At 56.8% G+C, this 27,861-nt stretch overlaps 1 protein-coding gene across 8 annotated transcripts in view; it reads left to right on the top strand.

Moving 5' to 3' along the window:
• The window catches only part of ARHGEF7 (Rho guanine nucleotide exchange factor 7), a 123,642-nt gene that overhangs the window by 47,299 nt on the left and 48,482 nt on the right, over nucleotides 1–27,861 (top strand). For 4 of the 8 annotated variants that reach the window (XM_032315203.1, XM_032315197.1, XM_032315199.1 and 1 more), the window contains exons 3-5: nucleotides 6,203–6,287; nucleotides 9,973–10,103; nucleotides 17,612–17,813. The exons of 2 other annotated variants lie outside the window; for them this stretch is intronic. In XM_032315203.1, the coding sequence (XP_032171094.1) occupies nucleotides 6,203–6,287; nucleotides 9,973–10,103; nucleotides 17,612–17,813 (418 nt within the window). Of the gene's footprint in view, nucleotides 1–2,592; nucleotides 2,614–3,748; nucleotides 4,198–6,202; nucleotides 6,288–9,972; nucleotides 10,104–17,611; nucleotides 17,814–27,861 lie in introns of those variants that run through there. 2 more of the 8 variants (XM_032315198.1, XM_032315202.1) reach the window with 2 other exon arrangements.

Below are 27,861 nucleotides of genomic sequence, written 5' to 3'. Positions count from 1 at the left end.
ATCGGGGGAGGTTTACAGGTTGGGCGCTCCCGCAGGTCCACACAGGTCACCCCCCGCCACTGCCCTGCCACGTGGATGCTGGGATGCTTGGCTGACCTGCGCGACACAACCCCACTGTCCCATACAGCCTTCCTGATTCTTGGTGTTTGTTCAGGAGCTGAACTTGGTAGTGGGTGTGACCGAAGAGAGGGGCACTGTGGCAGCGCAGAGAGAGCTCGGGGACTCGCACGAGTTAAGGCTGGGAGCGTGAATCTGGGCCAGGTACTCAGGTCTTTGGTGGCCTGTGGTGCCCGTTCTGGGGATGTCACTGACAGTATTTCTGGGGGGGAGTGGTCAGGGTGGCGGGTGCTCTGAGGAGGTGCTTCCCCTGGGCCTCTCTGCCAGGCAGGTCAGGAAGGGACGCTGGGCAGGTGGCCTGACAGGCCAGATGGTGTCCTCCTGGCACAGATGACGCACCTTCTCCCCGCTGCCTCCCATCTGCTGCTGAGCGCCGCCACATCTGACACCACATGTGCTGTCCCTTCTTCCCGAGGTCCTTTCTGCTGTCCTGCGGCAGGTGCTCCTGAACTGAGCCTGCGCCTCTGGCCTCCTCCTAGGGCAGGCTGCAGCTCACGTGTGCGCGTCTCTTGCCCGAGGCTGGGAAGGGGGTCCTGCCAGGCCTGTGGCCCTTTGCTGTGGCCCGACTCCCGTCGTCCAGAGCCTGGGGCCCCCTTCCCCTGGAACCTGAGAGGGGGTCTTCCTCCTCCTTCCGGGTGTCGGGACGCGCCCCCCACCCTGACTTCCCCTTCAGCCGTTACAGACGGCTCAGACCAGCTTCTGAACCTGCCCCCCACATTTTCTCCTCTGCTAACTCTCTCCACCCTGGCCGGCCTGTCCTCCAGGTGGCACCGGTACGTGGTGTCGTGTGTCAGAGGTGCCCTTGCAGGTGGGCTAGCGGAGTCGCCTCTCTCCGGCGAGGCCGGTGGTGCCGGCCCGTGTGCTGAGCTTCCAGAGGCCGGCAGGCCCGTGCTCACCTGCCGTCCCGCCTTGCCCTCCATCTTGTTGGGATCTGGGGGTGCCTCGATTTCGGGGGCCATCGAGCCTGGTTTGTCTGGGGCGGTGCTGGTTTACATCTGCCCTCGGTTTGTCTGGGGCGGTGCTGGTTTACATCTGCCCTTGCAGACTGACTTCCTGTTCTCTCCGAGCGGCGCCGTGTGGCCAGTGGCTGTGTGTGTGGCAGCCACGGTCGGGCCCGCCGGGCTTGCGTTCTGTCTGGTCTGCACTTCGTGTCTTGCCTGTGCTGCTTTGTTCAGAGCCCTCTGCATCCGTCTCCCCTTTCTTTTAAGATTCTGTCCAAATTGTACCTTGAACAGGGACATCCAGGACTAGCCAGTGCTGGGAGAGTAACAGCCCGGAGCCTTCGCTGGTAGCATTTAGTGTCAGCTGCCTTCGTGACATTCTCTTTTGTCGGTGACGCTGAGCGTCACCCCCGCAGGCTCCCCCCGCGGAGGTCGGGGCTTGGTCTGCGAGCGTGGCTGGAGGACATGGCCGCGTCACGCCGAGAGCCCCAGTCTCTGCCCTGACCTCACTGCTTGGCCAGGGAGCGGGGAGGTGTCCCCCACTGGAGGTGTGTGCTGTCTGTGACGTCCTGTGCTGCCCCCCGCACTCGCCTGGGGGCATTTGGCCAAGCCTAGGAGGAAAAGTATTCTGCTTTTAGAAAGATGACGGCAGTGCCCTCCTTTGATTGGCTCGAGGGTATGTTCTTGGCCAGAATCTGTTTGGTATTTGGCATCTTTCCCCAATAAAGGAAGTCTTTAGTTTTGGGGTGATTCTCTCATATCTGTACGGGCATGCTTCCTTTTAGACCTTTCTGCCTGCAGTTGTACTTGTGGAATACGCTGTCATCAACTTGAATTTCAGAACATCTTAATTTTGTCTTACTCTCCTGCTATTTTTGGTGGAGGGATTGGTGGAGAGAGCCACAGCCGTCCTTCCTTGATGGGCAGTTGGTAGATTTGCGGTCGTATCAGAGCTCATTCCAGAGGCTGCAGCTGTAAGGGAGCCCCATGTTCCTTGGGCATCTAGCTGATCCCTAGTTGGGGGCCACGACGTAGGGGAGTGCTCTGTGCAGCAGGCCTGCGGCTGCTGCTGCTGCTCTGCCGGAGTCTGGGGCGGGCCAGGCTGGCCCTCCTTGAGCTGCAGACTGTGTCGGCAGGTTCCTAGCAGCCCCTTCCGGGTGGGGGAGACAGGACCCCCAGACTGAGAATCTCAGAAGGACTATCCTTTCCCTCCTGTTGCAAGGAGGTCTGTCTCCACAGTCAGGCCTGGTGGCAGGGGTGCCGCAACAGCTGTGGGGAGCAGCACGCCCTCAGCTGCTGGCCGCGTCCTCTGCCCTGCGTCTGCTTCACTCACAGCAGCCGCCCCGAGGCTCACGGTGCCGCCCCACCCCCCGCTGTGCTGCTTGGATTTTGTGTGTGAAAAAACGGGCTCGGGGTGAGACCGACTGCGCGTCCCACCCTGAGAGTTAATTGCATGAAAAGGCTTCGAATAGTTGAGCGCAGGGAGGGGCCGTCCTGGGGAAGCATTTGCACACAGGGGTGGCTGCTGGGTGGCGGTGGGGAGGCCGGGCAGCAGGTGCGGCTCGCCCCAGCCGTGAGCAGCCCCAGTGCAGCTGGGGGGCCGCCCTGCCGGCTCCGTGCTGCTGTGTTTCCCTCCAGGAGCCGTGGCGTGCTGCAGCGTCCGCGCCGTCCGGGTGGGAAGGTGAGAGCGAGAGGGCTAGTCTGTCGGTGGCCGCAGCTGGAAGGCTGGGAGTTCTGGACGGGAACCCGAGCCTCAGATGGGGTGGGGTCACGTCGCGTGGGGGCGCGTGGGAGCCGGCCGGTGCTGGGACACGCGGGGCGTGGGCGGGCGGGCAGCACCCGGCCGGATAACCGCGCCGCCTGCTCCACCTGCTGTGTGCGGCCTCTGCCCCGGGCAGCCCCGTCATCGAGGGCGCTTTCTGCTTGGTAACTGCGTTTTAGAAAACGATTTCCTTGGGTAAAACGTAGTTACCGGTTAGTCCGTCTCGCAGGAAACCACAGGCTTGGCGTGCAGGAGTCTGAGTTCTTAAATCCTTCTCCAGCAGGGGAGGTGCGAGCACGTTGCTGTTTCCTGCCCCCTCATCGCCGGTGCGTGTTCTTCCCGGGCCGAGGATGAGGAGCCGGAGGGGCCGCGGGTGTCTGTGCCTCCGGGAGTTGGAGGCTGTAACGGGCGGGCGCAGCCTTCCAGCCGAGGAGGCGGGCGGCTCCCTTGGTGAGCGCAGGGAGGCCCCCCATGCCTCACCCACAGCCCCGCTCCCTTCTCGCCGCCTTGCCCTGTGCTTTGTGTGTGCCGTGTGTCATTCTTGTGTTTCCCTTGACATCAAACTTACTGACTTTTTACAAATGTTTTACCGTTCTGGGGTGGAACTGGTACAATAACTTTACTTGGAGAATACTGGATTCTGCTGTACATTTAATTCATGACTGTTAACATTTTGATGGGGGGGAGGTGCTATTCAGAGATGCTGATTTAATTATCTAGGATTTGGCTTGAGTATCTTGGTTTTCTAAATTCCTGGAGATTGTGGCACGCGGCCTCCCCTGAGAACCGCTGCTCCCGGGGCCACCCGAGGAAAGGCGGACCTTGGTGTTCATTTCCTTCCGTCCTGCCGGCTCGTGACCCCCGCCGTCGTGGACGTGTGCTGGGCTTGGGCAACAGGCTTAGGGTGCCCTCGGGAGCCGAGTGTCCCGGGGCTGCTCACGGGCACCGACGTTCGCCGAGGTCCTTCCGTGAAAGTCCTCCTGAGGCTTTGCCCTTGTTCCCACGCGGCAAACTGAACTCAACGATTTGTCTGGTTTTGGTTTTTGTGGGATGGATTCCTGATTCAGGAAAGAGCCGGCTATCTCTCTCTGGAGAAAGGTTTTAGTCGGAACATTTCATCGGTCCGGAATGTGTGCTCTTCCTCCGCGGCCAGTGCTTGTCTCCTCACATTGTGTCGTTTCCCGCAAGACGTGCGGCGCGGGCGGGCGTTCGCTTGAGCTCTGATGTCAGGGGAAGCCCATTGGCGGGCGGCGGCAGCCAACCAGGCGCTTCCCGGTGTCCAAGTGAGATACATAGTTCTGGAATAACAGGAAACTTCGGTCTCAACATCCTGTTTCTCTGGGTTTTGTGCCTTGCCGCTGTCTCACCACAATGAAGGTTAGTAGACTTTTTATGTAGAATTCTTCTCGTAGAATGCCACACATTTCGTTTTTCTATCTCTGAAATGAGAGCTTGAGAGCTGAAGGGCCTGATTCGCTCTCCTGCATTTCACAGGCTAAGGGGATGTTCGTGTTCTGCACTTAAGGAAGCCGAGACCTGTTGAGGTTCTTACTCTTAATTCCCTTAAAAAACAAAACAAAACAACTAACACACTGAAAGTTGTAGATGGACGTGTCAGCCTACATCATGCTCTCATTTGACTTGCAATTTCTTGAATATACAGTGAATATTCAATTCAGTTCAATTTCTTGAATATACAATGAATGAATTATATTGTGTCGTGGAAGCTGATTCTAAAGATGCTGTGTTCTGAGGGGGCTTTGACAGGAAGGATCTGGTGTGAGATCTGCCTGACTGGGTCTGTCCGTGGCAGGAGAAGCCACATCGGGAGCTGCCCGGGAGGCGACGATCCAGCCACTTCTGCGCCTGGGGCCCCGGCCAGCCTCTTGCAGCGTTTGGACAGGCAGGCTAAGCCGCGCGTCCGGCTCCGCACTTGGCTCCTTTCCTGCAGTTCTCCAGTTTTGGTTTCCTGTGTTTAAGTAAACCGGACCTCCTGATTTTTACCCTTCCTGGAGCTACGTGCCCAAGACTGTTAACTGGAGGTTCTTCGAGGGAGGCGGTGCTTAGCTTTGGAATGGCTCATCTTAGCGGCCTTGCCGTGTGTGTCCCTCGTGGGGACGCGTGGCACCACTGGGCCGGTGGGCGCGTCGACTGGTGCATTTTCCCTTCAGCAAACAGTGGAGTTTATACTGCGTGCTGGCCGTTTCGCTCCCCGTTAGGTGTTGTGAAATCTGGGCTCTGGAGTTTCCAGTGTAGGGCAGTGTCCGCTCGTGGTCACGGGTGTACTGGGGAGGCTGCTTAGGGCACCTCCCCAAGTGTGGTCGGGCAGTGTGGCCAGGAGAGGGCCTGTGAGAAAGGGTTAAGGGACGGGTGCCGGGAGGCAGGAGTGGAGGGTTCCTGGCAGGACGTGTGAGGCGGAGGAAGTGGGGGGAGAGGCAGGCCGCCTGGAGAGGGAGCTGGGGCCCTCTTCCTCCGGCTCCTCCTTCCGGGCACGACTGATGCTGTGCTTTCTCGTCCTAGTGTGAGAAACTGGGAAGGCTGTTGACACGGTTTACGTTTGGGTATCTAGATACATTTTTGTTATCGACATCTCAGAAAGAAAGCTTTTCATAAATGTCCTGGCGCATTTGTGGGTGACTTGACTACATTTTTTCTGTGGAGGTTCCTTCCTGATCAGAAGCTGTGTGTAGTGTTCAGGCAGTATTTGGGAGTGAGGTCTGTGTGCACTGGCGTGTGCACACCCATCGTGCGGCGGCTGGCAGGTATCTGGACAGGCCATCCGTGTGTACGTGTGAGAGAGTGCCAGGCCGACCCTCCCGCGTGCCTGGTCTGCAGGCGGCCGGGGTCGCGGAAGATGCAGACTACAGAGTCCTGGTCTGGCCTCGGGGCCGTGCCTGGACGGTGGGGGTGTCCTGTTCCCCTTCCCCGAGCTGTCCCTCTTCTGGAACCGGCTTCTCTTTTCCCTTCCTCGTGCTGCCAGTTCCATGCTGTGCTTCACTGTGGAACAGGCTGTGGCTGGGGTGGCTTTGTGGAGGCAGCTCAGCCCCACCGAGGGCCCCCAGCCCCCCAGCCGCAGCTCCCTGGCTGGGAGGGCTCCTCCCCAGCTCGCAGAGGGTTGGGGCCATGTGGGGAGTTGGCCGTTACGAAGCTGGTCTCACGGCCTGTGTCCTGGATCGGTGCGTGCCTGGTTGAGGGAACCCGGTTGGACCCCTGCTCCTCTGCTGGCAGCCGCGTCCCCTGGTCTGCCCCTTCCGGCTGGCCTGCATCTCGGGACTTGCTCGGCGGCTCCCTCCTGCCACGGTGGTCTCGTTGCTGTGAGAACTTCATTTATCCTGCTCCCAACCTATAAGACCCTACTAACTTGTTTAATTTTTCCTTTCAGACATTTGATGCAAATGATTTGTATCAGGGGCAGAATTTTAACAAGGTCCTCAGTTCCTTAGTGACTCTAAACAAAGTAACAGCAGGTAAGACTTTTTTATTGAACTTGAAGGGGTGGGAAGAGGAAAGGGCAGAAACATTTGCTTTGTGGTTGAGGAGGCAACAGTGGGCGTTATTGACTTGTAAAATAAGCTGTCATATTACATATTCAGTCGTAAGTTTTGCTGTGGTATTTTTTCCTTATTCGATCAAAGTCTTCCTCTTGGGGCCTCTGGTGGGTGGCGGGTGTTCTTTCCGTGGGCAGAAGCATGTCTAGCGGAAACGGTAGCGGAGGAGGGATGTTTCTGGCGCGGGCGCGCTCCTGGGCTGGCTTGGAGCTAGAAGCGCTTCTGTGGGTCTTGATGATGTTCGTGCTGGTCGGAGCTCCTGTCTAGAGTGCGCCTGCGGTGGTGTTTCTGAGGTGTGACCATGACCAGGGGAGTGGCCATTGGCTTGGCTCGTGAAGGGAAGCTGTGCCTGGGCCAGGCCTCCTGAGGGCGAAGAGGGTGCCGGGGCTCTGAGTGGAGCTGGGCCCCCGACACTGTGAGGACAGGAGAGCTTCCGTGCGGATTTCATGGACGGAGCCCGCCGGCCCCCTGAGCACCGAGCAGCTGTCTGTAGAGCTGTGTGCATTGAAAAGGACTTAGCGGCAGTTGTGTTTTAAAGTCCTTTTTTCTTTTTCCATTTACTTTTATTTTTTTTAATTTATTTATTTGACAGAGACAGAGATCACAAGCAGGCAGAGAGAGAGAGGGAAGCAGGCTCCCCGCTGAGCAGAGAGCCCGATGCGGGACTTGATTCCAGGACCCTGAGATCGTGACCTGAGCCGCAGTCAGAGGCTTTAACCCAGTGAGCCACCCAGGCGCCCCTCCATTTACTTTTATACATTTTTAGGTTCGGATTTACTGGAGCAAGTTAGAGCTTGAGGTCTCTTGATAAGAAACCCCTCGTGTATTTTGCGAGGGGCTCTTGTCCTTTTCTTCCTGGCCCTTCAGGTGGGATGTGGGGGGAGTAGTCAGAACACTGGGCTGCAGTCCAGCTTGGGGTGCACGGTGCTTAGGGACTCAGGTGCCCCTTCCTAGAACTTGTTTGCTGGGATGGCTGTCCAGGTGCCACCCCCTCCCTGCGCAGAGGTGTGGCTGCCACCCAGAGCCCCTGCCGCTGCTTGCCATCCCCGGGCAGGGCTGTTGATGTGGCTCTGTTTTCCCAGCTTGACTGTGCAGTTTAAAGTTGAAAGCCTAGGGCCGTTGAGGCGGAAGTATCTGGGAGATTGGCTCCACTGATGATTTAGGACCTTATGTGAGCCAACGTGGGAAGGTCTGTGAGCATCTGAGCCAGGAGGACGGAGAGACCCGGATGGAGGAGGGAAAGGACTCAAAGACGCACACACAGCACTACTCAGCCACTTGATGGTTAGCACACAGGACCTCAGGGCGTTCTTTAAAGGTTATTAGGCACTGAAGCTGCCGCCTTTGTCACACACTGTAACAGAGGCAGCTTTAATGTGAACAGCCAGATTAGGAAGAGTTGTGGACCAGGCATCACGCAGTGACGGAAGTCCTAGAGCACTGGACTCGGACGGAGGAAGCCGACGCAGGGCAGGCACGGCTGCGTGTCTTTGCTGTGCGGGTCCTGCCTGTCAGCTGCTGCAGTAACCACCCGAGCCTCAGTTTTGTGTCCGGGGACCGATAGGGGTCTCCTGCAGACGGGACAAGAGTAGCAGACGCAGAGGCAATCCGCATGTCATTTTTTGGAGACCCTTCTGGCCGTGGGGCCTCTGCCTCTGGTGGCTGCTCAGGAGGGAGGAGGGCCGCTTGGCCTTGCTGCTGCTTGCTGGGTCTCCCTGCAGTTGAAGACCAGGTGCCAGCTTAGGAAAGGGGGGGTGCCCTGGGGCAGCTTTGATCCATGCCCTCGGATCGGGGCTCCTCGTCCCAAACGTGGCCTGGATCTGATGTCTCCTGGGCACAGTACCGTTGTTTGTACCCCCCTTGTGCACAAGTGTCTCACGTACCCTTTAGAACACTGGACACTTAGAAGATATAAGGTGTTCTTGGGACGCCTGAGTGGCTCAGTGGGTTAAGCAGCTGCCTTCGGCTCAGGTCATGATCTCAGGGTCCTGGGATCGAGTCCCACATTGGGCTCCTTGCTCGGCGGGGAGCCTGCTTCTCCCTCTGCCTCTGCCTGCCTCTTTGTCTGTCTGTGCTCGCTCGCTCTCTTTCCCTCTGTCTCTGAAAAATAAATAAATAAAATCTTAGGAAAAAAAAAAGAAAAAAAAAGGAGAAGATATAAGGTGTTCTTGACAAAGACCTGTTTGGAATGTTGCAAAATAAACCTGATAAACTTGGTACTCCTCCTTTCAGTGTTGACACTGGAAGCCTCTCAGTTGGGAAGCCCCCCCCTTGTTTTTAGAGCGAGAGCGTGCCTGGGTGCAAGAGGCGAGGGGGCAGTGGGGGGGGGGCGGATTGCAAGCAGACTCTGTGCTGAGTGTGGAGCCTGACACAGGGCTCGATCCCATGACCCTGCGATCATGACCTGAACAGAAATCAAGAGTTGGACACCTAACCGACTGAGCCACCCAGGCGCCCCAGGAACTTCTCACTTTTGTTGCAGGCTGTGTGCTCAAATTTTGTCACTCAAGTCAGTGTGATGAAAGTGACCGTCCTTTTTGATCTCTATTTTAAAGACTGAATAACAGCACAGTTGCCTCTCTTGGTTCCTGGCCTGTAGGGCTTGTCGAGAGAGGCATGTTCCGCTTGTGTTCTTTGGGAACATCGATGAGCACTTGCCTTTTGACTGGGCAGAAAGTGGGAAAGAAGGGGATGTCCTGAGACCCTTCATTGCACTAATGGTCCCTTGAAAGGTGGAGTCCGGTGAGAACGGGGAACGGCACGTCGCCACTGTGGGCAGAATCCCCATGAAATGCTTTTGAGGAGCTGGTTTTGTGCTCGAGGTTGCCGAGGCCTATGCCCTGCTGTAGTAGAAAGGTCCTGAAGTAGGACCTGACGATGGCAGCGGCCTGTTGGAGATGCTTGGGGCTGGCAAGGCTGCTTGAGGACCCCACTAGACCCCAGTGTCTGTCGAGCCACGTGGGCAGCAGGAAGGGCAGACAGAAGCCCAGGGAAGTGGGCCCCTCTTGATACACGTCGCCCTGCTCGGCTCCCGGGAACGCAGCCCCAGTCGTGCCCCACACAGGCAGACGCAGGCTTCCCTGGGCTTCCTCAGATCCCAGACCCTTCCTGGGGGGTCCTCAGAAGGGTCTCTAGCTAAAAGCTCTAAGGGGATTTTTTTCTCTCTCTCTCTCTCTCTCTCTCTTTTTTTTTTTTTTTTTTTTAAAGTAAGAGTCTTCTTTGTTGCACACAGTTCCTGCTGGTTACTGCGGGAGGCTCTGTCTGGAGTCGTGGGAGGGCGGGGCTGGTGTGTTGGGAGTGTTGGGGGGACGCTCTGAGTTCCAGAGGCTTGTGTTTTCCATGTGAACCGGAAGATGTTAAAAAGTGACAAAACCTTAAAGACATTTGAAAATTACACTGAAGAACTGATGAGTAGTTGGGTCCGGTCAGTTTCCAGAGCGTGTGCAGGCCGTCTCGGGCGGGCCGTCTGCACTGCTGCATCCGTGGGTGCTCTGTTGCCTGGGCCGTGTGTCCCCCGGGGGTCGCCGCTGTTGAGAGCCTGGTGTGCTGTGAGGGCCATGCTCGCCAGCGTCTCAGCTCACTCCTCTCTGCGCCACCATTTCAGACATCGGCCTGGGAAGTGACTCCGTGTGTGCCCGGCCGTCATCTCATCGGATCAAGTCTTTTGACTCCCTGGGAACTCAGCCTTCGCACAGCCGGACTTCAAAATTGTTCCAGGGCCAGTATCGAAGCTTGGTAAGTTTGAGTTGATGATCGGAGGACGTTGGGGAGATGAGTGTGTGCAGGCGTGTCCAGAAAGGTTGCGCATGCCCCCGTACGGGTACTGCCCAGCCGGAGGGTGCCTTTGCTGGGGTGGTGTTTGCGTCTCCCACAGTATCCACGTTACCCTTGACTGCTTCTGAGAACTTGTGCAGTTTGGGTTATGTTTTAAGATTCCTTAGATGTGCTAATGTAGGGAGATGGCTGCTTCAGAGTGTTACCGGATCCTTATATTTTATTTGCTTTGTGCAAACGTACAGAAGTAAGGGGGTCAGAACTTTAGATGTGCAAGGAAGAAATGGCCAACAGCCGAAGAATCAGAATGTGGTGGTTCTAAGCATGACCTAGGGTGCTTTCCTGAGTCCGCATGCGGTTGGCGAAGGAGGGACTCCCTTCGGATGGCGGGTGGTGATGTGGAAAAGGAACTGAAGTGAACGTTTGTCCTGGGAAGTGAAGAAAGATCCACGTCTAAGTTGTTAGGATACAGGCCGTTAGCAGAGAACATCGGGCGGAGCCGTGAAGCTGCGCTGAGACGCCGCGCACGGCGGGACAGGGACCGGGTGTGGAGAGGCCGTCCCCGCTGTCCTGGTGCAAACACTCACAGCCCTCTTTGGAGCTCGTGGGTGCCCTTGGTCATGTGACTTCGTTTTCTGGACCACTTCAGTAAACCTGTGTTAGAGACACATGGTCTTGCACACGAGTCTGAGGAGAACCTGGCTCTCGAGTGACTGGGGACCACAGCTACAAGGTCAGCTTCGACCCGAATGGAAGATTACGTACGTTAATGGTGACCCTAAAGAAAGAAAGTGGCTAGAGTTGTACCTTGTGGAGGGAATTTGACTTTAATTCATGGAAGAGGGTTGAAAAGGAAGCTACGGAAGGCAGTGGGATAGTTACGTGTTCCTGGACTCTGTGAACCCAGGCTGACTCATCGTTGGCTCTCCTTAGAGTGGCGCCGTCACCGTCTCTGCTCTTGCATGTGCTACGCCGCGTGTCACTGCTCTGTGCGCACTGTTCCAGGTGCTGTTCCCTGTACTCCCTCAGACGGCCCCGCAGTGAGCCCACGAGGCACTGGGTGTAACACTAGGGGAATGTTGCAGAGCGCGATTGGGAGTATTTTGATTCTAAATTAAGGAAGAATACACAAGCTATTTGAAAAACATTTTAAATTGAGGTTTTATAAAATTCTTGGGGGGAGAATCGAAGAAAACAAACTCAACACACTCTGAGTAAAGAAATACCTGTTGCCTCACGCATTTACCTGTGCTAACTTTTTAGTGTTTTAGAGCCTGAGTGCATGTGAGGTGGGGAGGGCTGTGGGGGCAGAGAGAGTCCCAAGCACCCTCTGTGCTTTGCAGCACCCAGTCCTGTGACCCCGAGACCACGACCTGAGCTGAAGCCAAGAGTCAGACGCTCCCAGGCACCATTACCTGTGTCCGTTTTAACTACTTGGTTTTGAGTACCTGAAGACTTGATTGCAAATGTAAAATTTTAAGTAAAATGCAGGTAAATGTAATGTTGAATAGTGAATGTTCCTGGGATCGCGATACCACGGAATTAATTTTTAATGAGCCGGAGATATTTTAAGTCTCACCAGAAATTAAAAGCCCCCTACCGTGTCTCCTGTTCGGCATCTGTGATTGGAAAAGTCCCCACGAGCTGCTGGTGAGAGGAGCAGGGGCAAGGCTTCTCTTCCATCCTGCGTGAGCATGACCTTTGCCTTTAGGTTTCTCCGCAGGTGTTCACGGTCCTTGGAGGTAACTTTCTTGGATTAAAAATTAGGATCAGAATGGCAACATTTTAAAAGCTGGGTGATGGGCGCCACAAAGAGAGATTATTTTCTTAATTTCATTTGTAATTGTGCCAAAAAGAATGAAAAAGGAATAAACGTGATCCAGGGGGTGAACAGCTCGTACTCTGAACATTAGAAAACAGTGCAGGAGCTCAAAGTCGATGCCGGCCGATGGGGACATGCTCCTGGGTTAGAGAGTCCGTGCCACTCACAGGCCCACACTCCCCCGAGCAGTCTGCACACATGATGCGTGCCTGTCGGGGTCCCAGTAGTTGGTCCCAGAACTGGAACAAGTCCTGGTATAATTTTTGTGGAGCCGCAAAAGACTCGGAGTAGACAAGGCACTTTTGAGGAAGAGCAGTGCCGGCGGTATCGCAGTCCCCAGTTTCAGGGTGCGGCGCAGTGCCAGCGCCCGAGTGGACACAGGTCAGCGGGACAGAGCCGGGAGCCAGAAGTGAGCCTCCAGCTGTGTGTCTGATACCAGTAAACATCGTCTCAGTCAGTGGCAGAGGAGGTGAGAACATACAGCGGGGAAAGACATTCTCTCCGAGCAGTGGTGTGGGGAAAACAGACCGCTTTCGTACGGCACACACACAGATAAACTCAGAATGGACGAAAGATCCGAATGTGAGGCCTGAAATCATAAAACTCCTAGAAGAAAACAAAGGCAGTCCTTTTTTTGACAACGGCTGCAGAAACCTTTTTCTTGGTAGGTCTCCGCCGGCAAGGGAAACAGACAGCTATGAGGAGTGCACCAGGATGAAAGGCCTTATTGTCAAAGAAGCCATCAGCAGATGAACCTGCTGAACGGGAGAAGTTTCTTGGAGGGGACCTATTCGATAAGGAGCTTGTATCTAAAATACATGAAGAATTTACAGAAATGAACATCAAAAAATCTGGTTAAAAATGGACAGAGGACCTGAATAGACGTTTTCCCAAAAACCTGCAGGTGGCCCGAAGACCCACGGAGAGATGCCGAGGGTCACTAACCATCACAGACTTGTGTCAGAACCACGGCGGGAGAGAGCCCCTCCCTCCGTCGGAATGGCTAGCCTCGGGCCGACCACTGGCAGGCGCCGGCGTAAATTCCTGCAGCCACTGCGGGAAACAGTATCGCGGTCTTCAGACTGAACGTAGAGATGCCCTGTGATCTGTGACTCTGCTCTGAGCATGTGCCCGAAGAAAACAAACGCTGATTTGAGAAGATCCATGCACATCTGTGTTTACTGCAGCATTATTTGTAGAAGCAGCCCGAGTCCCCGTGGACAGCTGCGTGCGGCGTGCGGTATACTCGAAAGGGCCTATTACTCGGCCATGAAGAGCAGGGTCGCGCCATTTGCGTAGCACGGTTGGGCCAAGAGGGGCGCTGCGGAACGGCACGCGTCAGAGAAAGGCAGGTACTACCGTAGTCCACTTGCAGGTGGTTTCTGAGAAACGAAATAAAAAGCAAAAACAAACCCATAGGGAACAAACTGATGGTTGCCAGAGGGGGCTGGGGGATGGGCGAAGTGGCCGAGAGGAAGGGGAGAAGGACGACTCGGTGACACGCGGATGCCCAGCTGCCCGTCACTTCCTGTCACTTGAAAGGTTCCACGGGAAGCTGAAAACAGTCCGCGGTTTCCTGGACATGAATTTTGCGACCTCCCGATCGTGTACGGCCCTGCCGTTCCCAAGGCAAGGGTCGGTGCTCTCGGTGCTCTCAGGGCCCCCCGGGCGCACGTCCTGACTCGGCACTTGCCGCTCCGGTTGGCCAGGTCTCGCCCGACCGCCGCCTCGGAGCTTGCTGTCCGCGCAGTCTTGCTTCTGGGTCTCTGAATCCGTCTGCTCCTGGTCGGTCTCCCGCGTGGGAGGTGGGCGCTCGAGCAGTCGCAGGGCGTTGTCTGCACGGACCTGGAAGCTCGCACTTCTTCCCTTGGCCCTTCCCTGTCGCTCCCTCCTTATCCTTTTCTGGGTTGCCCTCCTGTCCCTCTGTGCCCTGAGTTTTCGTCCCCTGACTCCCGGTAAGTGTGACGTGGGCTCCCGAGTTTCCCTTCCACAGATGGGGAGAGTAGTCCGATGCGGGGACGTGGTTGCTCCTGTCACCCCGGACTCACCTGACAGGAGCCCTTACAGCCCTTCCTGGTCCCTGCGGTCCCTGCTACCTCCTGGGACTGGTCACTGAGCTCCCAGAACGGTCTCTAAGGCACGGAGGACCATATATCCGTGTGTTTTTCACGGTTTTAACCTTCCCACTTCCTCTGCCCAGCAAGCACGTGAGTCCTGGGCTGACTCGGTGCACCAGATGTCCTCTATTCGGAACGCTCTCGACAACCTTCCCACGCAGCTGAAAGCAGCGAGTGTCTCACGGCTGATGGTGTGGGCTGGCAGGTTTGGAACACAAAGGGGACATCGTCTAGTTGCTGCGTCTGCTTGACCGCGTGCGTTCCAAGGAAACGGCCGCAGAGAAGTCACATTTACATACGCTCACGAGTCCGGGAAGTACTAGCCGTTGGAGTAGAAACTGGATGTTCCCTGACAGCGTTTTCTTCTATCACTGGAGTCTGAGCGCTTGCAGGGAGCAGGGGGGGGCTTCACGTGATGGCACGCGCCGGAACATCCTGGTTTTGGGTTACTGGGCTAACCTCAGAACGCGGGGTCAGAGCACTTGCTTGACGCAGACCTGGGTGTGCGTGGTATGATTGACAGGCAGGCCTCCGTAGGCCTCAGGAGGTGGCCGGTGGCGGGGAACGTTCCTGCTCCCAGCGGAGGTGCTGTACCCCTAGCCCGCAGTGTCCTCCCCTCACTGACCTGAAACCTGCATCCAGGAGAACGGCCTCATGAATGTCTACAAGTCGCACATCCCGTGTAAGATCGAGAAGCAGAACTTGATCAGACCAGCGTCACCTTTGTTAGGTCTTCCTTTCCCAGAGCCATCTGCTGGCCTGAGCTCTGACGGCAAAGCCAAGCTTTCCTGTTTTGTAGTTGGCATAAATGGAACTGGTGCGTGTACACGCTCTGTGAGCGGCTGCCCTCGCTCAGCCTGTTACCTTGTGGGCCGCCGTGGGCTGTCCCCTTGAACCCGGAGACGGGGCGAGCTTTAGTTGCAGGAGCACTTTTAAAAATGGGAAGAAGAGAAATCCAAAATAAGGTAGTGGTTAAATACCTCCCGCGGCTCTGTGGCCCCGGTGGCAGTGACCGGAGCTCTCCTCGTCCGCGTGGGTGAGGGCCCTTTGCGGCATCGTGGGTGGGCACGCCTTGCATCGCGTCTTGGGCGTCCTGCTCGCTTAGCACTCCTTAGGACAGCGTCTTCCACTGAGGTCTCTAGTAGGTTCTGAACTGGTGGACGTCTATGGAATCAGAAATTTAGGTGGATCTAGGCTGGCTGCCTGCCTGTCCACGGGCCCCTGTCCTTGCCCTGTGGAGTGGCCGCTTCTGAAGCGGAAGAGGCTTCTGTGGTGTTTCTCTAGTGTGTGCCTGACTGCAGAGAATTTGCACCTTGGTGGGAGAGTGTAGTTGACCTCACTTGTCATGCTCCGGTCTCCTTGGTGCCCAGAGAGGGCCTCAGCACCGGCTGCTGAGCTGAGGTGGACGGGCTGACTGCAGGGTCGTTTCTGGGCAGTGGCTCAGCCTCCGAGGGGCCCGCTCTGTGCGTGTGCCTGGGTACGTGTTGCATCCACTGTGGAAGGTGATCACCAGGATTGGCGCTGTGCAGGTTTTGCAGCGAGCCAGCTTGCCCCGGGTGGTCGCCGAGAGGAGCACGTGGCGGTCAGCCTGTGCGGGACGGCCGTGGTTTGCGGATGAGCCGACCCAGAGTGGCTGCTCTGCCTGCTTCCCTCCTCAGAGCGGGGACATGCATGCTCTTTCCGGGGGGGGGCTTCAGCTGCCCCTCACTGCTGGCGTGCGCCAGCAAGCCTCCCATTTGAGGTGATCGGTAGGCCGGAGCTTTGTCTTTCAGTGTTGCCAGATGCGGAAGACATGTCCGAAGCATTAAATATGCGTACGTGTGACGTGTTTAATTTACTAGATGAAACATTTAATGGATGTGTTTAAACAAATCAATTTTTATAACATATTGATGTGAGATACGCAAGTATTAAACATTTGGGGAGCTGTCTGCCCTTCCTTAAGCCCTGTCCCTGTGTCTATGCTGCTTTTTCTCTGTTTGGTGACTCTTGCACCTAGTTTGGAATCGGGTCCTTCAGGACTTTGGGCACGAGGAGCCAGGCGGCCCCATCTCTCCCACTGGCTCAGTGAACGCCTGTGTGAAGCTTGGTTGCTTAAACCTGCCGTGGAGTAGGGGTGTGGGGGTCTCACACTGCGCCCCCTGGCCCATACCTTCCCTCTGGATTTCCCCTGTGGTTTCCGTTGGGTCCGGTCCACATAGCATCACCACGCCCCAGACCCACAGCGTGGCCGGGGCCTGTGCGGTGACTGTTCGTCCTTTCCTGACCACGTTTTGTTGTCTAGAACTAGGAATTGTTGCCATTGGAGCTTTCTCGGCACCGTTCCTGACTGCAGCCCTGGTCTCCTGCCTGTTTCCAAGAGTCTCCTGTGCTTCCGGACTGGGGAGCGTTTCTCACTCCTCCCCCGGGAGCACCCCTGCAGTCTCGTGCCGCCGGCCGTGGGAGCTGTCCTGCGCCCACCGTCCCCTCCGCTCGTCCCTCCCTGCACCGTGCGGAAGGTGGAGTCGTCTGCTCTTCCCTGGCTGACTCCCCTGTTGAGGGGCACAGCTTTCCGGAGCCTCATGAGGAGTGAGGCTCCGTGGGCTACGGGATGTCCTTCCCCGTCCCCGGGGACCCCTGGATGCAGGCCGACAGGGTGCGCCCCGTCAGGGGGTGAGTGGGCCTGCCTGCTGCCCCTCCTTGGCTCCTTCCACCCGGAGATCAGGCTTTCCTTGGGGGCAGTATTTGGTTTACTCCTGTTGGTAGTTCCCAGTGGCGAGCCTCTGCAGAACTGAGTCTGGGATAGACGGAAATAGAAACTCTCTCCGTCTGCCTCCCTCTTCCCACCTTTCAGAGATGGCACATGTGCTTAATCTCCGAGGACAAAATGCAGATGGAAAGGAGATACCATTTCTTGCCAGCAGTTGGGCACGAGTAAAAACACCGCGTGGTGTCTTGCGCCGGCCCTTTGGTGCCGCTGGCGGGAGTGCTGCGGCTGTGAGAAGGGCCTCCGGAGGGCAGTTTAGAGATCGGTGCTGAAATTTAGAGTGTGCCACACATGTTTTCTGGCCCGAATTTAATGTGTAGGCTTATTCAGAGGTGTGTGAGGAGACGTGCAGGGAGTTTCAACGGAGCCTTGTTTCGCGGGAGAAAAACAGGAGAAGCAGCCTTCAGCCCAGTAATGGAGAGTGAGTTGGTGGCACAGCCGTACGGTTAGTTACGTGGTTCGTTAAGACTGAAGTGATTCTAGTGCCAGGAGTGACCACACTCTCAACTCCGGGGGGTTGTACAGATGCTCCGTATGCTTCGACGTCTGTGTACGTGTGAAAGTGCGTAGTCTGGACACAGGCCCACCCGCGGCAGAAGAAAGCCTTTCAGGCATGAAGAGGGTTTCCTCCGGGACGGGAGCCGGGTGCTGGAGGTCAGGACACTGGAGCAGGTCCCCAACCCGTTTGTGTGCTTGGACAGTTTTTCTGCTCCTGGCACGGGGCATTGCAGTCGAACGTCGTCTGCTTTGATGTGAAGCTTTCTCCCCCTTCTTCCCTCTCCAGGACATGACCGACAACAGCAGCAGCCAGCTGGTTGTGAGAGCCAAGTTCAACTTCCAGCAGACCAATGAAGACGAGCTCTCCTTCGCCAAGGGAGACGTCATCCACGTCACGCGGGTGGAGGAAGGCGGCTGGTGGGAGGGCACGCACAACGGCAGGACGGGCTGGTTTCCTAGCAACTACGTGCGGGAGATCAAGCCCAGCGGTGAGTGCGGCGCTGGCGGAGGCCGGCGGAGGCGCTGCTGCCCGTCCTCCGGGCGGAAGCAGGCAGAGGGGCGGGCGCTGCGCGGGGGGTGCTCCTCTCCGGGGGAACTTGGGGAGACGGCCCTGGGCAGAGGAGTCACGCTCTTGCCCACTGCTTCTTCCAGCCGCCTTGGGGTGCTGGCACGAAGGGTCCATCCTTAAAAGTAGCATTTCATTCCGTCATTATAATCCGTTTAAAATAAGGACTTGGGGTTTGCCGTGTCACACAGGCTGTTAATTTGTATCACTACGGGTGCTTTCGGCCAAGAGGTATGATTTTTCTTTGTAGGGTATTTTAAAATGCATCACTTTGTTTATGTTTCCTGTAATCAGTTTCATTGACTTCTAAAAATTTATTCAGAGGCTGATGCTGTTTGAAAGGGTGTAGTAGTAGTTGCACTTCCTTCGTTTCTGTTGTGGGATTCTTGAGGAGTTGGAAGTTCTGCCGCCTCCGGACGAGCCTTCTGTCAGAGGGGTGTGGCCGTGACAGTCTGTGCGCCCAGCGCGTGTCCTCTGCACATGCGGTCCTGCTTGGGGCTGTGCCGGGACAGCGGCTGTCCTTCCGAGCGTGTCTCTTCGTGGCACAGCTCGGGGCTCCGTGTGCGCCGTGTGCAGGACTGCTGGCTTTGTGGCTGCGGCTGCGGAGGTCTCGAGCACATGGGTGACCCTTGAGCACTATGGGCTTGGGGGAGCCGACCCCGTGGCACAGCCCCAAATCTCTGTAACTCTGATACCCCAGAAACTTAACTGCAGTAGCCTGCTGTTGAGCAGAAGCCTTACTGGGGAGACAAACAGTGGACGAGCATGTATTTTGTGGGTCCTCCAGTGCTGTCTCCTTACAATAAAGTCAGAGGAGGCCTTGCTGAAAGAGCAGAAGACCCCGCGCACTTGTAGTCCCGCTGCATGTGGGAAAGCGTCCGCGCCAAAGCGGGCCTCTGCCCTTCCAGCCTGTGCTGTCCCAGGCCTGCTGTGTAAAGCCCTCGGGCCGCTGTGAATGTGGCGCTGAGTGCCCCTCCTCAGCCCTTCTGACACCAGCTGGATGGTGTCCGAGCAGCTCCGTGACCTCACTAGTAATTTGCTGGTGGTAAGAGCACTGGGGGCATCTTTTGTTCTCATACTTGGCCTTTGAGCATATTTCCTGATCCAGAGCTCTCAGAGCCCTGCTAATTTCCTGAGTCCTGAACCAGGGGGCAGATCAGTGTTTTTCTCTATTTCAAGACCACGTTTCGCTTGTCCACTCATTGGTTGCTGGACATTTGTTTATTTCCCACCTTTTGCTATCGTCAGTAGTGCTGTTGTGAACCTGGGTGAGATCTGCTTGAGTCCTGTCGTCCTTTTGGCCATGTGCCTTGGGGTGCAGTTGGCTCCGGGGGTGCCCGTGAGACCCTGGCGAGCCGCCTTGCTGCTCTCCCCAGCAGTGCACGATGGTTCCAGTTTCTCCATGTCCTTGACCACACTTTGTGCTTGGATCATCGTTACCGGGTGTGGAATGGTACTTCACTGTTGCCGTTTTCCCCTAGTTGATAACAAAGATAGTATCTTCACTGCACTAAAGGTCACAGTAAATGGTGTCTTTGTGGCTTTTGTTCTGGTTATCGTGTGAAGTGCTGTAATTGTGGCCTCATTCCATCCCCACCGTGATCCCCGAAGCCGTTGGGATACCTCGGTTCTGGGCCCAGAACCTCCTAATCCACGCAGGTGTGCGGCCAGCTGTGCCCGCAGCACTGCTGTCAGGCTGACTGGGCTGGAAATGTCGCCTTAGTCTCACAGACTCAGCTACTGGGCTGGGCCTGCCAGTAGTCCCTGGTCAGGCCTGGAGAAGGACTGTGTCCGGGCTCGGAGCCCAGCTCCTGGCCAGTCCTGCAGTCTGATGGCCATCCTGGGGCCAAGAGTGCTTCCCTGGGCCATTCCCAGGAAGATGCTGGCGTTGGGGAAGGGAGAGGGGAGGGTAAGGTCATCTTTGCCTTTACCAGTGAGGGCCAGGGGGCTGCAGAGCTGGTGCTGGGGCAGCCATCACTGTGGAGCCCGGCTCTGGCCATCTCTGTTGAACGTGGGCCTTGAATTCTGCTGAGTGACTCATTTATGATTCTATTTATCTGAGAGAGAGAGCGAGCAGGGGCAGGTGGCAGAGGGAGAGGCAGAAGCAGGCTCCCTGCTGAGTGTGGAGTCTGATGTGCGACTCGATCCCAGGACCCTGAGATCATGACCTGAGCCAAAGGAAGGCGGCTGCTTCGCCAGCTGAGCCACTCGGGTGTTCCACGAATGACTCATTTCATTTATTTATTTATTTATATTTATTTATTTATAAAGATTTGTTTATTTACTTGACAGAGATCACAAGTAGGCAGAGAGGCAGGCTGAGAGAGAAGAGGAAGCAGGTTCCCCGCTGAGCAGAGAGCCCGATTCAGGGCTCGATATCTGGACCCTGAGATCATGACCTGAGCCGAAGGCAGAGGCTTAACCTACTGAGCCCCACAGGTGCCCCATGGATGACTCATTTTAATGGGAATCTTGGGCTGACCTTGAGTTGCCACAGGCAGAGTGCAGGTGAAATGTTCCTTGTCAGCTCTTTCTCTCCTCGTGGAGTTTTGAGTCACCCTTTGACAGTTACGTGGAAAAGATAGTCTGTGAGTCTCAAAGTCCTCTTCCGGGGGCGTTTGGGAGTTGTGTCCTAAAGGACCTGGGCACGCGTGGTGTTGCTCCTGGGGGTCTGTGGTTTCTCGGCGTGTCGTCACCCTCGTGAAGTCTGGTGGTGCCGCACCAGGCCTTGTTTTGGGGGTGCGGGGCCAGATGGCTGGTGAGGATGAATGCCGCGCCCGCTGAACAACTAGCGGTTACGTGGGGGGCGGCGGGGAGTGGACTTAAGGAAAAAAAAGTATTTAGAAGGGGCAGCTGGCTAGCTGAGTCAGTGCAGCGTGCGGCTCTTGGTCTCGGGGTCGTGCATCTGAGCCCCCACATTGGGTGCAGAGATTATTTCAAAATCTTTAAAAAAGAAAGCCGTTACGTGTCTTGGTTGACTTCCGTCAGGGTGACTGCATGCTGTTCCCCAGTTTTTACATCTCACCCCGTGTTTCTCTATGCATGCCCACGAGAGACCCTTTAAACATGTCACCACAGTGGGTCACATGGAGTCCCAGGTTTTTGTACCGGACGGAGACAAGTAACTTGGGAAAGTTTCCTCTTTTTCTGTTTATTTAAAGTGTAAAGAGCATGTTCGCTCCTACTGGTGACCCATCATGCTGAGTGTTCTTTAGCTGACAGTTGGGCGCGCCCCGTTCACAGGTATCTGAGTACATTCTAGTGAAACTTCCCCCTGTCTGAGTTTAGATGTGGGCATTTAGGACAGACCGGAAATTCTGTTTTTACTCTGTCGCTTCACAACAGCAGAGAACTCGAGAGCCACGATGGCTTGCTGGTATTGTCATTTCTTAGTGATTCCTGTGACTTTCTGATTTTGGACAGGTATTCCTTTTTGGAAAGATGTGTTTCAGATAAGCATTGTAATTCATGGTGTAATTCTTCATTTTCTGTAAACAAAACGTGCCAGATCTGTCAATCACGTAGGATCATTTCCTTGTAAAACAAAAATGTGGACATCCTTTAAATTGTGAGTTTCTCTTCGATACAGTTCTGATTCATGAATCGTGTTCTTGAGTCAACACACCCACAGTCAGCCTCTCAGTGACCCTTTCTGGGCTGCCTCTAGGTAAGTGTCGAGGATGTCTACGTGATCCATCGTGCTCTTGGCAGTGTAAGTGGCCATGAGCGTTTGGCCTCGTAGCTGCAGGCTGCAGTCGTCCTGGGGGGCTGCACCTGTGTAGGCGGCTGCCCTTGACCTGTGTGTGCCCTCTTGTTTCAAATAACCTTCCCTGAAGACTGCTGTCCCCCAGGAGTCTGCAGAAGGACGTTTCCAAAACTTACTGCACGTACCCGTTACGAACATTGACTTCCCATGCGTATTGTTTTGATATGTAAAAAACAGGGAATTCTGCCTTTCCTACACACAAGGGGTATGTTTTCTGCACGTTCAGTGAAGAATTTCTTAAATTGGAGACCGAAGGAGAGAAGCAACAAGGCGGGCGGTCCTGGGGGAGGGGGCGCTGCTGGCTGCTGCTCTCGAGCCCGTCTGCCCGTAGGGGACCTCCCTGCAGGTCATGCACCCCTGGGCTGGGGGGGTCATGCTTCCTTTTGACATCAAAAAGTGGCCCAAAATGCAAGCTGGGTTTAAATTTTGTTGTGGAAGAATCGTGTCATGGATATAATCTGCAGGGAAAGGACCCGAGGTGACAAGTGTACTTCTGTATTGCTGGAAGTAAGTGTGTGCGTGTGCGACGTTAGGGCTCCGCAGGCCCGCAGGGAAGGCTGCTCTGCCGGGGAGGCCTGGCTGCCGTTTCTTCCAGATGGAGAGGTGATAGCAGGCGGAGAGTTACCCCATGTAAGACTTTACCTCTGCCGCATGTGTGGGGAAGCGGGCCGGACACACGGAGGGTCTGGGACACGAGGGTGTGGCGCCTTCTCGGGCTGTGGGAGTGAGCGTTGCTGCAGGTGAGCGAGCGTGTGCTGCCCCAGACAGCTGTGTCGGCAGGTGCCGTAGCGCGTGTTCCGTGCGAGGCTGTGGCCGTGTCCCGCGCCTGGTTGAACGTGCTGTTCCAAGGACATGTCCCCTAGGCTGCTGACGTACAGTTGTTTGGGGGTCCGGGCTGACAGTTCTCCAGTATTAAGGATGTTCGTCTAAAGCTCTGTGTGTGCTTAATGAAACAGTTGTGTGGCAGGGCCTGTAAAGAGCAAGCGAGGAAGACAGAGCCCGGGGGGGGCGGGAAGTGGAGTTCCGGCTCCGCCTGCCTCTGCATCCGGCCCACAGCCCCTCTGCAGCCCCGTGCGCACATGGGGCTTCTGTGCGCGGACGTGCGTCCGGGAGACGCGCTTCCTGGCTTCCTGGGCGTCTCGTCTTCCTTTCCTCCCCGCGAAAGCCTGGACATTCCATTTTCTTCTCTCGTTGCTTCCCTACATCGGTAATGCTTGACAATAAACCCGGGGCGGGGGGGGTTTGGCTGTGGCCCACTTTGTAGCGCAAGCCCCCACCTGGGCCTTTCCCAGCCGCCCGCTCTGCCTCGGGTCGCCTGCGCTCTGCGCGCTCCGTCAGCAGGACTGTTCGGTGCGCGCGGTTCGCAGCCACAGGCCCTGCCCGGGCGGCACAGGCTCTGCTGTGGGAACTAGGAGAGGAGCAGTGAGAAAACCTAGTGTCCTTCCAGAGATCGCGAAGCCTGCCTGTGGCTCTCTGAATAGAAGATGAGGTGGAGTGGACAGGTGAGAGGCGACTGTCCCTTGGGCATTCTGCGGCCATTCAAGAAAAGGCTGAGAGGTGGAACGGGGCGTGCTGCGTAGACCTGCTGCGTAGACCTGCGTAGACCTTACCAGGTTCCCTGGGCTCGGGAAGCCGGCGGGCCGGAGTGTAGCGAACTCCGACAGCAACTGGCTTGAGAGGGTAGGAGCCCGTTTTGTCCCCTGTGACAGTGGCCTGATGGTTGGGTTTGAGAGTCCGAGTCTGACGGACACCGTGAAGTATTGATGGTAAGTTGCTAGCATCTGGATCCCCTGCGTAATGCTTCTAGAAAAGGAGCAGTGATCTCAGGGCTAACTGCTGGAGCCGGGAGAGCGTGTGTGTGTCCTGCTGTCTTCTGTGGGAGTTGCTGAGGTTCAGCTGCAGAGGAGCAGGGGCAGGTCGTCCTGGCGCAGAGGTGCCCGAGCGTCTACACTGGTGTGAGGTCGCGCAGAGAGCGGGGAGGCTGTGGGGCAAGGTACCACCCAGGTCGAGGGTGCTGTGGCAGCGAGGAAGCTGCTGACGGTGAAATGAACCCGCACAGAGCGAGGGATGTGACCCGGTGTGGGGACTCGCAGACGAGGTGACCGCTGTCGTGCGGAAGGTAGGACGAGGAAGTGGGAGCCACCGTGCTCAGGGCTGACTGCGGCTGCTGGGTCCCTTTGTCACGGAGGAGGGGCAGCCGTGCGTGCGCTCTCGGACCAGTTACTCATAATTGTCCCCGTCCACGAGCGTTCTTCAGAAATCGTCACAGAAAGAAGCCTGTGATGGTTGAGTTACGGGCAGTGGCTGTATCTGACCGCCTTTGCCCGTAGCCAGGGCCGAGGGCCGCGGTGCACGGGGGCGCCCCTCATTCGCGGTCACGCTTTTGCGGTCTCTTCCCTGCGGTCTGTCGAGGTCCACAAGCAGCGACGTGGGGCGGGAGGTGAGCCGTAGCCTCACTTCCTCAGTGGGCGTCCATCCCCTCAAGCCCTCGTCACACCGGGAGAGTACGGCACAGGGTGACTTTTTTTTTTTAAATTTTTTAAAAATATTTTATTTATTTGACAGGCAGAGATCACAAGTAGGCAGAGAGGCAGGCAGAGAGAGAGGGGAAGCAGGCTCCCTGCTGAGCAGAGAGCCCGATGCGGGGCCCGATCCCAGGACTCCGGGACCATGACCTGAGCCGAAGACAGAGGCCTTAACCCACTGAGCCACCCAGGCGCCCCAGGGTGACTTTTTTTAGAGTCTTTTATTAGGGTTTTCATTCATCTCTGACTGGGCCTAACCTGCCAGTTAAGCTCTATCATGGGTCCGCACGTAGAGGAAGAACCGCGGCTCGCCAAGGCTCGGGGCTCTCAGGGGCAGGCGTTTTCCCGGCTCTTGGAACGGAGGTCTCAGCGATGTGGGGGGCTCTCCTTCAGTGCTGCCTAGGGGTGCTGCGGTTCCCCCCGGCCCCCCGTTCGGGCTGGTTTCTGCTTCTGGAGAGCATCTTCTCCAGGAATGCTGCCTGCTCGCTGCTTCTGCTTTCTCCTAAAATCCCGTTCAGCTGCATACTGTGTCCTCTGCAGCTTTTCCTCTGTCTTCCTGGGCTCCGCTTTCCTGGGCTTCCTTCCTCGGGCGTGCGCGCCTCGGACACTTGCGTTCCGCAGTCCCCCTCCCCTGCGAGGGTAGCCGTCCGTTGAGGTCATTGTGGTGACCACAGTGTTCACTTCCGGGAATTGTGTACTGGTTTCCAGGCGTCTTACCAGTCTCTTTCTTCCATCCTCTTTATCCTTCAGTCCGCTGCTTCCGCTCCAGGCGTTGCCAGCCTCCTTCCTGCGCAGTCGCCCGGCTGCAGTGTCCGTTCTGATTGCCCTCGCGCGTCCCATCCGCTGACACTCTGGCCCGGTTCTTCGTGAGCTCGTGCTTCCTGGTTACAGATCTGGCTTTGGGGTTCGTGGGGGTGTACCCTGGCTTGTGGAAGTGTCCCTACAGAGGGAGCAACATTGGCCTCCTGAGGGGCTCCCGGAGTTTCTGTGGCCCCAGGCAGATCCTGGTGGGCCTCTGGGGCCTGGTGTGGATTCGGGCCTCCTCCCATGGCTAGGGTTAGGCTCCGGGTTTTGATCTCTCCCGTGGCCGAGTAGCCAGCCCATGGCCTTGCTGGTTCCCCGGGTCGGTGGGCAGGGGCTTTAGGCTTCTCTTGGTCAGCCTAAAGGATTACCAAGAGGTCCCCCAGCCTCAGTCCCCAGGGGCCCTCCCTGTCAGCGCCACGAGGATTCCCCACCCCCTTTTCTGGGTTAGCACATTTATGTTTCAGTTTTCTTGTTTTTGGCATTTTTAGTCTATTTCAAGAAGGGGAAGATCTGCATCCTCTGGCCCCTGGCAGGGCGGCATGAAATCATGTCCTCGTGGGTTCCCTGCTGCTCAGTCACAGTGGACCGTGCTTAGCTCTCAGGTGCGCCCCAGATGGGATGTTGGTGTTTTTTGTTTTTTTTTTGTTTTGTTTTGTTTTTTAGGATACTGGGAAGGCTGAGTATTTTCTGAAGTTTCCAGTGTACATTTTTTGTTACGATTGGCCGTGACTTCCTGTCCGGTACCTCACATTTCAGTGTGTGTAGGTTTTGTTGTTCTTATTTTTTAGGGATGTGGGGGTAGGGAGAGAGAGCTCCAGGAGGCTCCCTCAGGCTGCACACGAGTTTCCTGGTAAACCTGGCAACCCAGGCCCCCGCCGCTCTGCTGTGAGGAAGTGTCCCTTCTGGGCATGGCTGTCCTGAGAGTCTAGGCACTGGGATGCGTGTGGGGCAGGCCCTCGTGTGGCTGTTGGCGGGGACCCTGCTGAGCCCTTGGCCTCAGCCTCGTGGCGCTGGCGGATCGGGGCAGCAGCGTCCTGCCAGCTGGGGGCGTGGGGTGTCGGCGGCAGGGCGGCTTGCTTACACGGGCACCTTGCGCTTGGCGGCACCGCAAGCCCCTCCTTGCCTCAGGGCCCCCAGTGGGAATGGCACAGGGTTTTGCAGGAGATGTTCGCAAGCGCTCCCGTCCAGGTAGGTGCCATGCAGCACCCGGCAAAGCTGTGGGCTCCGTGTTGTGAGAGGGAGAGACCTGGTCTTGCCGTTCTGCCTGCATGGTCTGGCTCTCCACTGTTCTCTGTATTTTTACATAATGTTGGGGCCTGAAACTTTTGTTTTTTAATTTAAAAAAAAATTTTATTTATTTATTTGACAGAGAGAGATCACAAGTAGGCAGAGAGGCAGGCAGAGAGAGAGGAGGAAGCAGGTTCTCTACTGAGCAGAGAGCCCGATGTGGGGCTCGATCCCAGGACCCTGAGACCACGACCTGAGCCGAAGGCAGAGGCTTTAACCCACTGAGCCACCCACGCACCCATGAAACTTCTTTTAAAGAAACTTCCTTGTAGTTGTCCGAGTGCGTACATGGAATACTGTTGCCTGGGGGGTCGCCAGGTGTGTCTGAAGTGAAGTGAGGCAGTTGGCAAGTGATCAGCTTTCACGGTGGAAGGCGGCTTCAAGGTAGCAGCACGTGTGCTGGGAACTGTGGTCTCCGTGGCTGCCGTTCGGGCACCAGTGCTCTCCGCTTGCGTCTGTTGGTGATTGTCCCCTAGATTACGCGTCTGAAAGATGAGGAGGCATCGTCAGGGTGAGCCAAGCCGGTCTCGTCTGTAGTTCCACACCCGGCCGCAGACGGGCGACGGGCGAGGCAAGCGCGGTCGTCGAGCGGACGCGCCGTCCCTAGGGGCTCGGGAGGGGTCTTCTCTCACGGAGTCTGTGTTCCGTCCCGCGGGCACGTCACCGTTTGGTTTTTCATTTTCAACCATTTGGGAGACCTTTACAGCGCCGCGCTGAAGGCAGGCTTCGGTGGACGGTTGTGCAGGAAGGGAGGGCCCACAGTGTGTGTGCATGTTGGGCTTTTGGGGTTTCTTTCGCTAGGAGGACAATGGCAGTACTGGACAGGCGGTTGGGATCTGGGGCGCGAGGCTTGGGGCTTGTTTGCGGAAGTGCAGGGGAGATTGCGCACAGGCAGGGGGAAGGGCGCTGGGCACAGCCCTCCACCGGGCCAGGACGGGGGTTTATGCGGGGGAGGCGGGCGGGCACCGTACGCACGGCCTCTCAGGACACGCTTCTCGGGATTTCTCCTCGCCCTGCTCTCTGCCAGGCCCCGGAGCCTGGAGGAGGACCGGTGGGCAACGCGCACCGTCCCACCAAGAGCCGTGTCCTCCGCTAGCAGACGCTGCTCCGGTAGCTGTCATGCCGCGTTCAAGCTGGGCCACGCACCGATGCTCGCCTCCCGCCGTCCTCTCTGGGGCAGACGTTCTTCGTGAAGGCTTCCCGGTGTCTTGTTTTCTGTCCCTGCTGGGCGGGGCTCTCCTCCTTTGCTCGTCACTTGGCGGCAGATCCTACTTGTTCAGGGACACTCGCGTTCGGAGCGCTCTGGATTCTGGAGGGACAGTCCAGACGGGGGGTCGCCGACTTCGTCTCTGGTTCTGTGCCTCCAGTATTTTGTCTTCGCTGTGCTCCTGAGTTGTGGGTGTAGCTCTGCTGGTGTTGTTTGACCTGCTGTCAGTCGTGAGCGCGGTCTGTCAGATGTCAAGTCTGGATGGGGGGTGTATGGGGTGAGCGATGTGTGGGGCGGAGACGCTGGCTCCTGACCTCAGGGAGCTGAGCACGAGGGGGAGAGACGGGTCCCTGTTCAGCTTCCCTTTTCCGTGGGTTGTTTC

The sequence above is a fragment of the Mustela erminea genome, chromosome 15, assembly GCF_009829155.1.
Source record: "Mustela erminea isolate mMusErm1 chromosome 15, mMusErm1.Pri, whole genome shotgun sequence".
In the NCBI taxonomy this organism is placed as follows: Eukaryota; Metazoa; Chordata; class Mammalia; order Carnivora; family Mustelidae; genus Mustela; species Mustela erminea.
The sequence above is the reverse complement of the archived record's forward strand: the minus strand, read 5'-3'. Positions and strand labels throughout refer to the sequence as shown.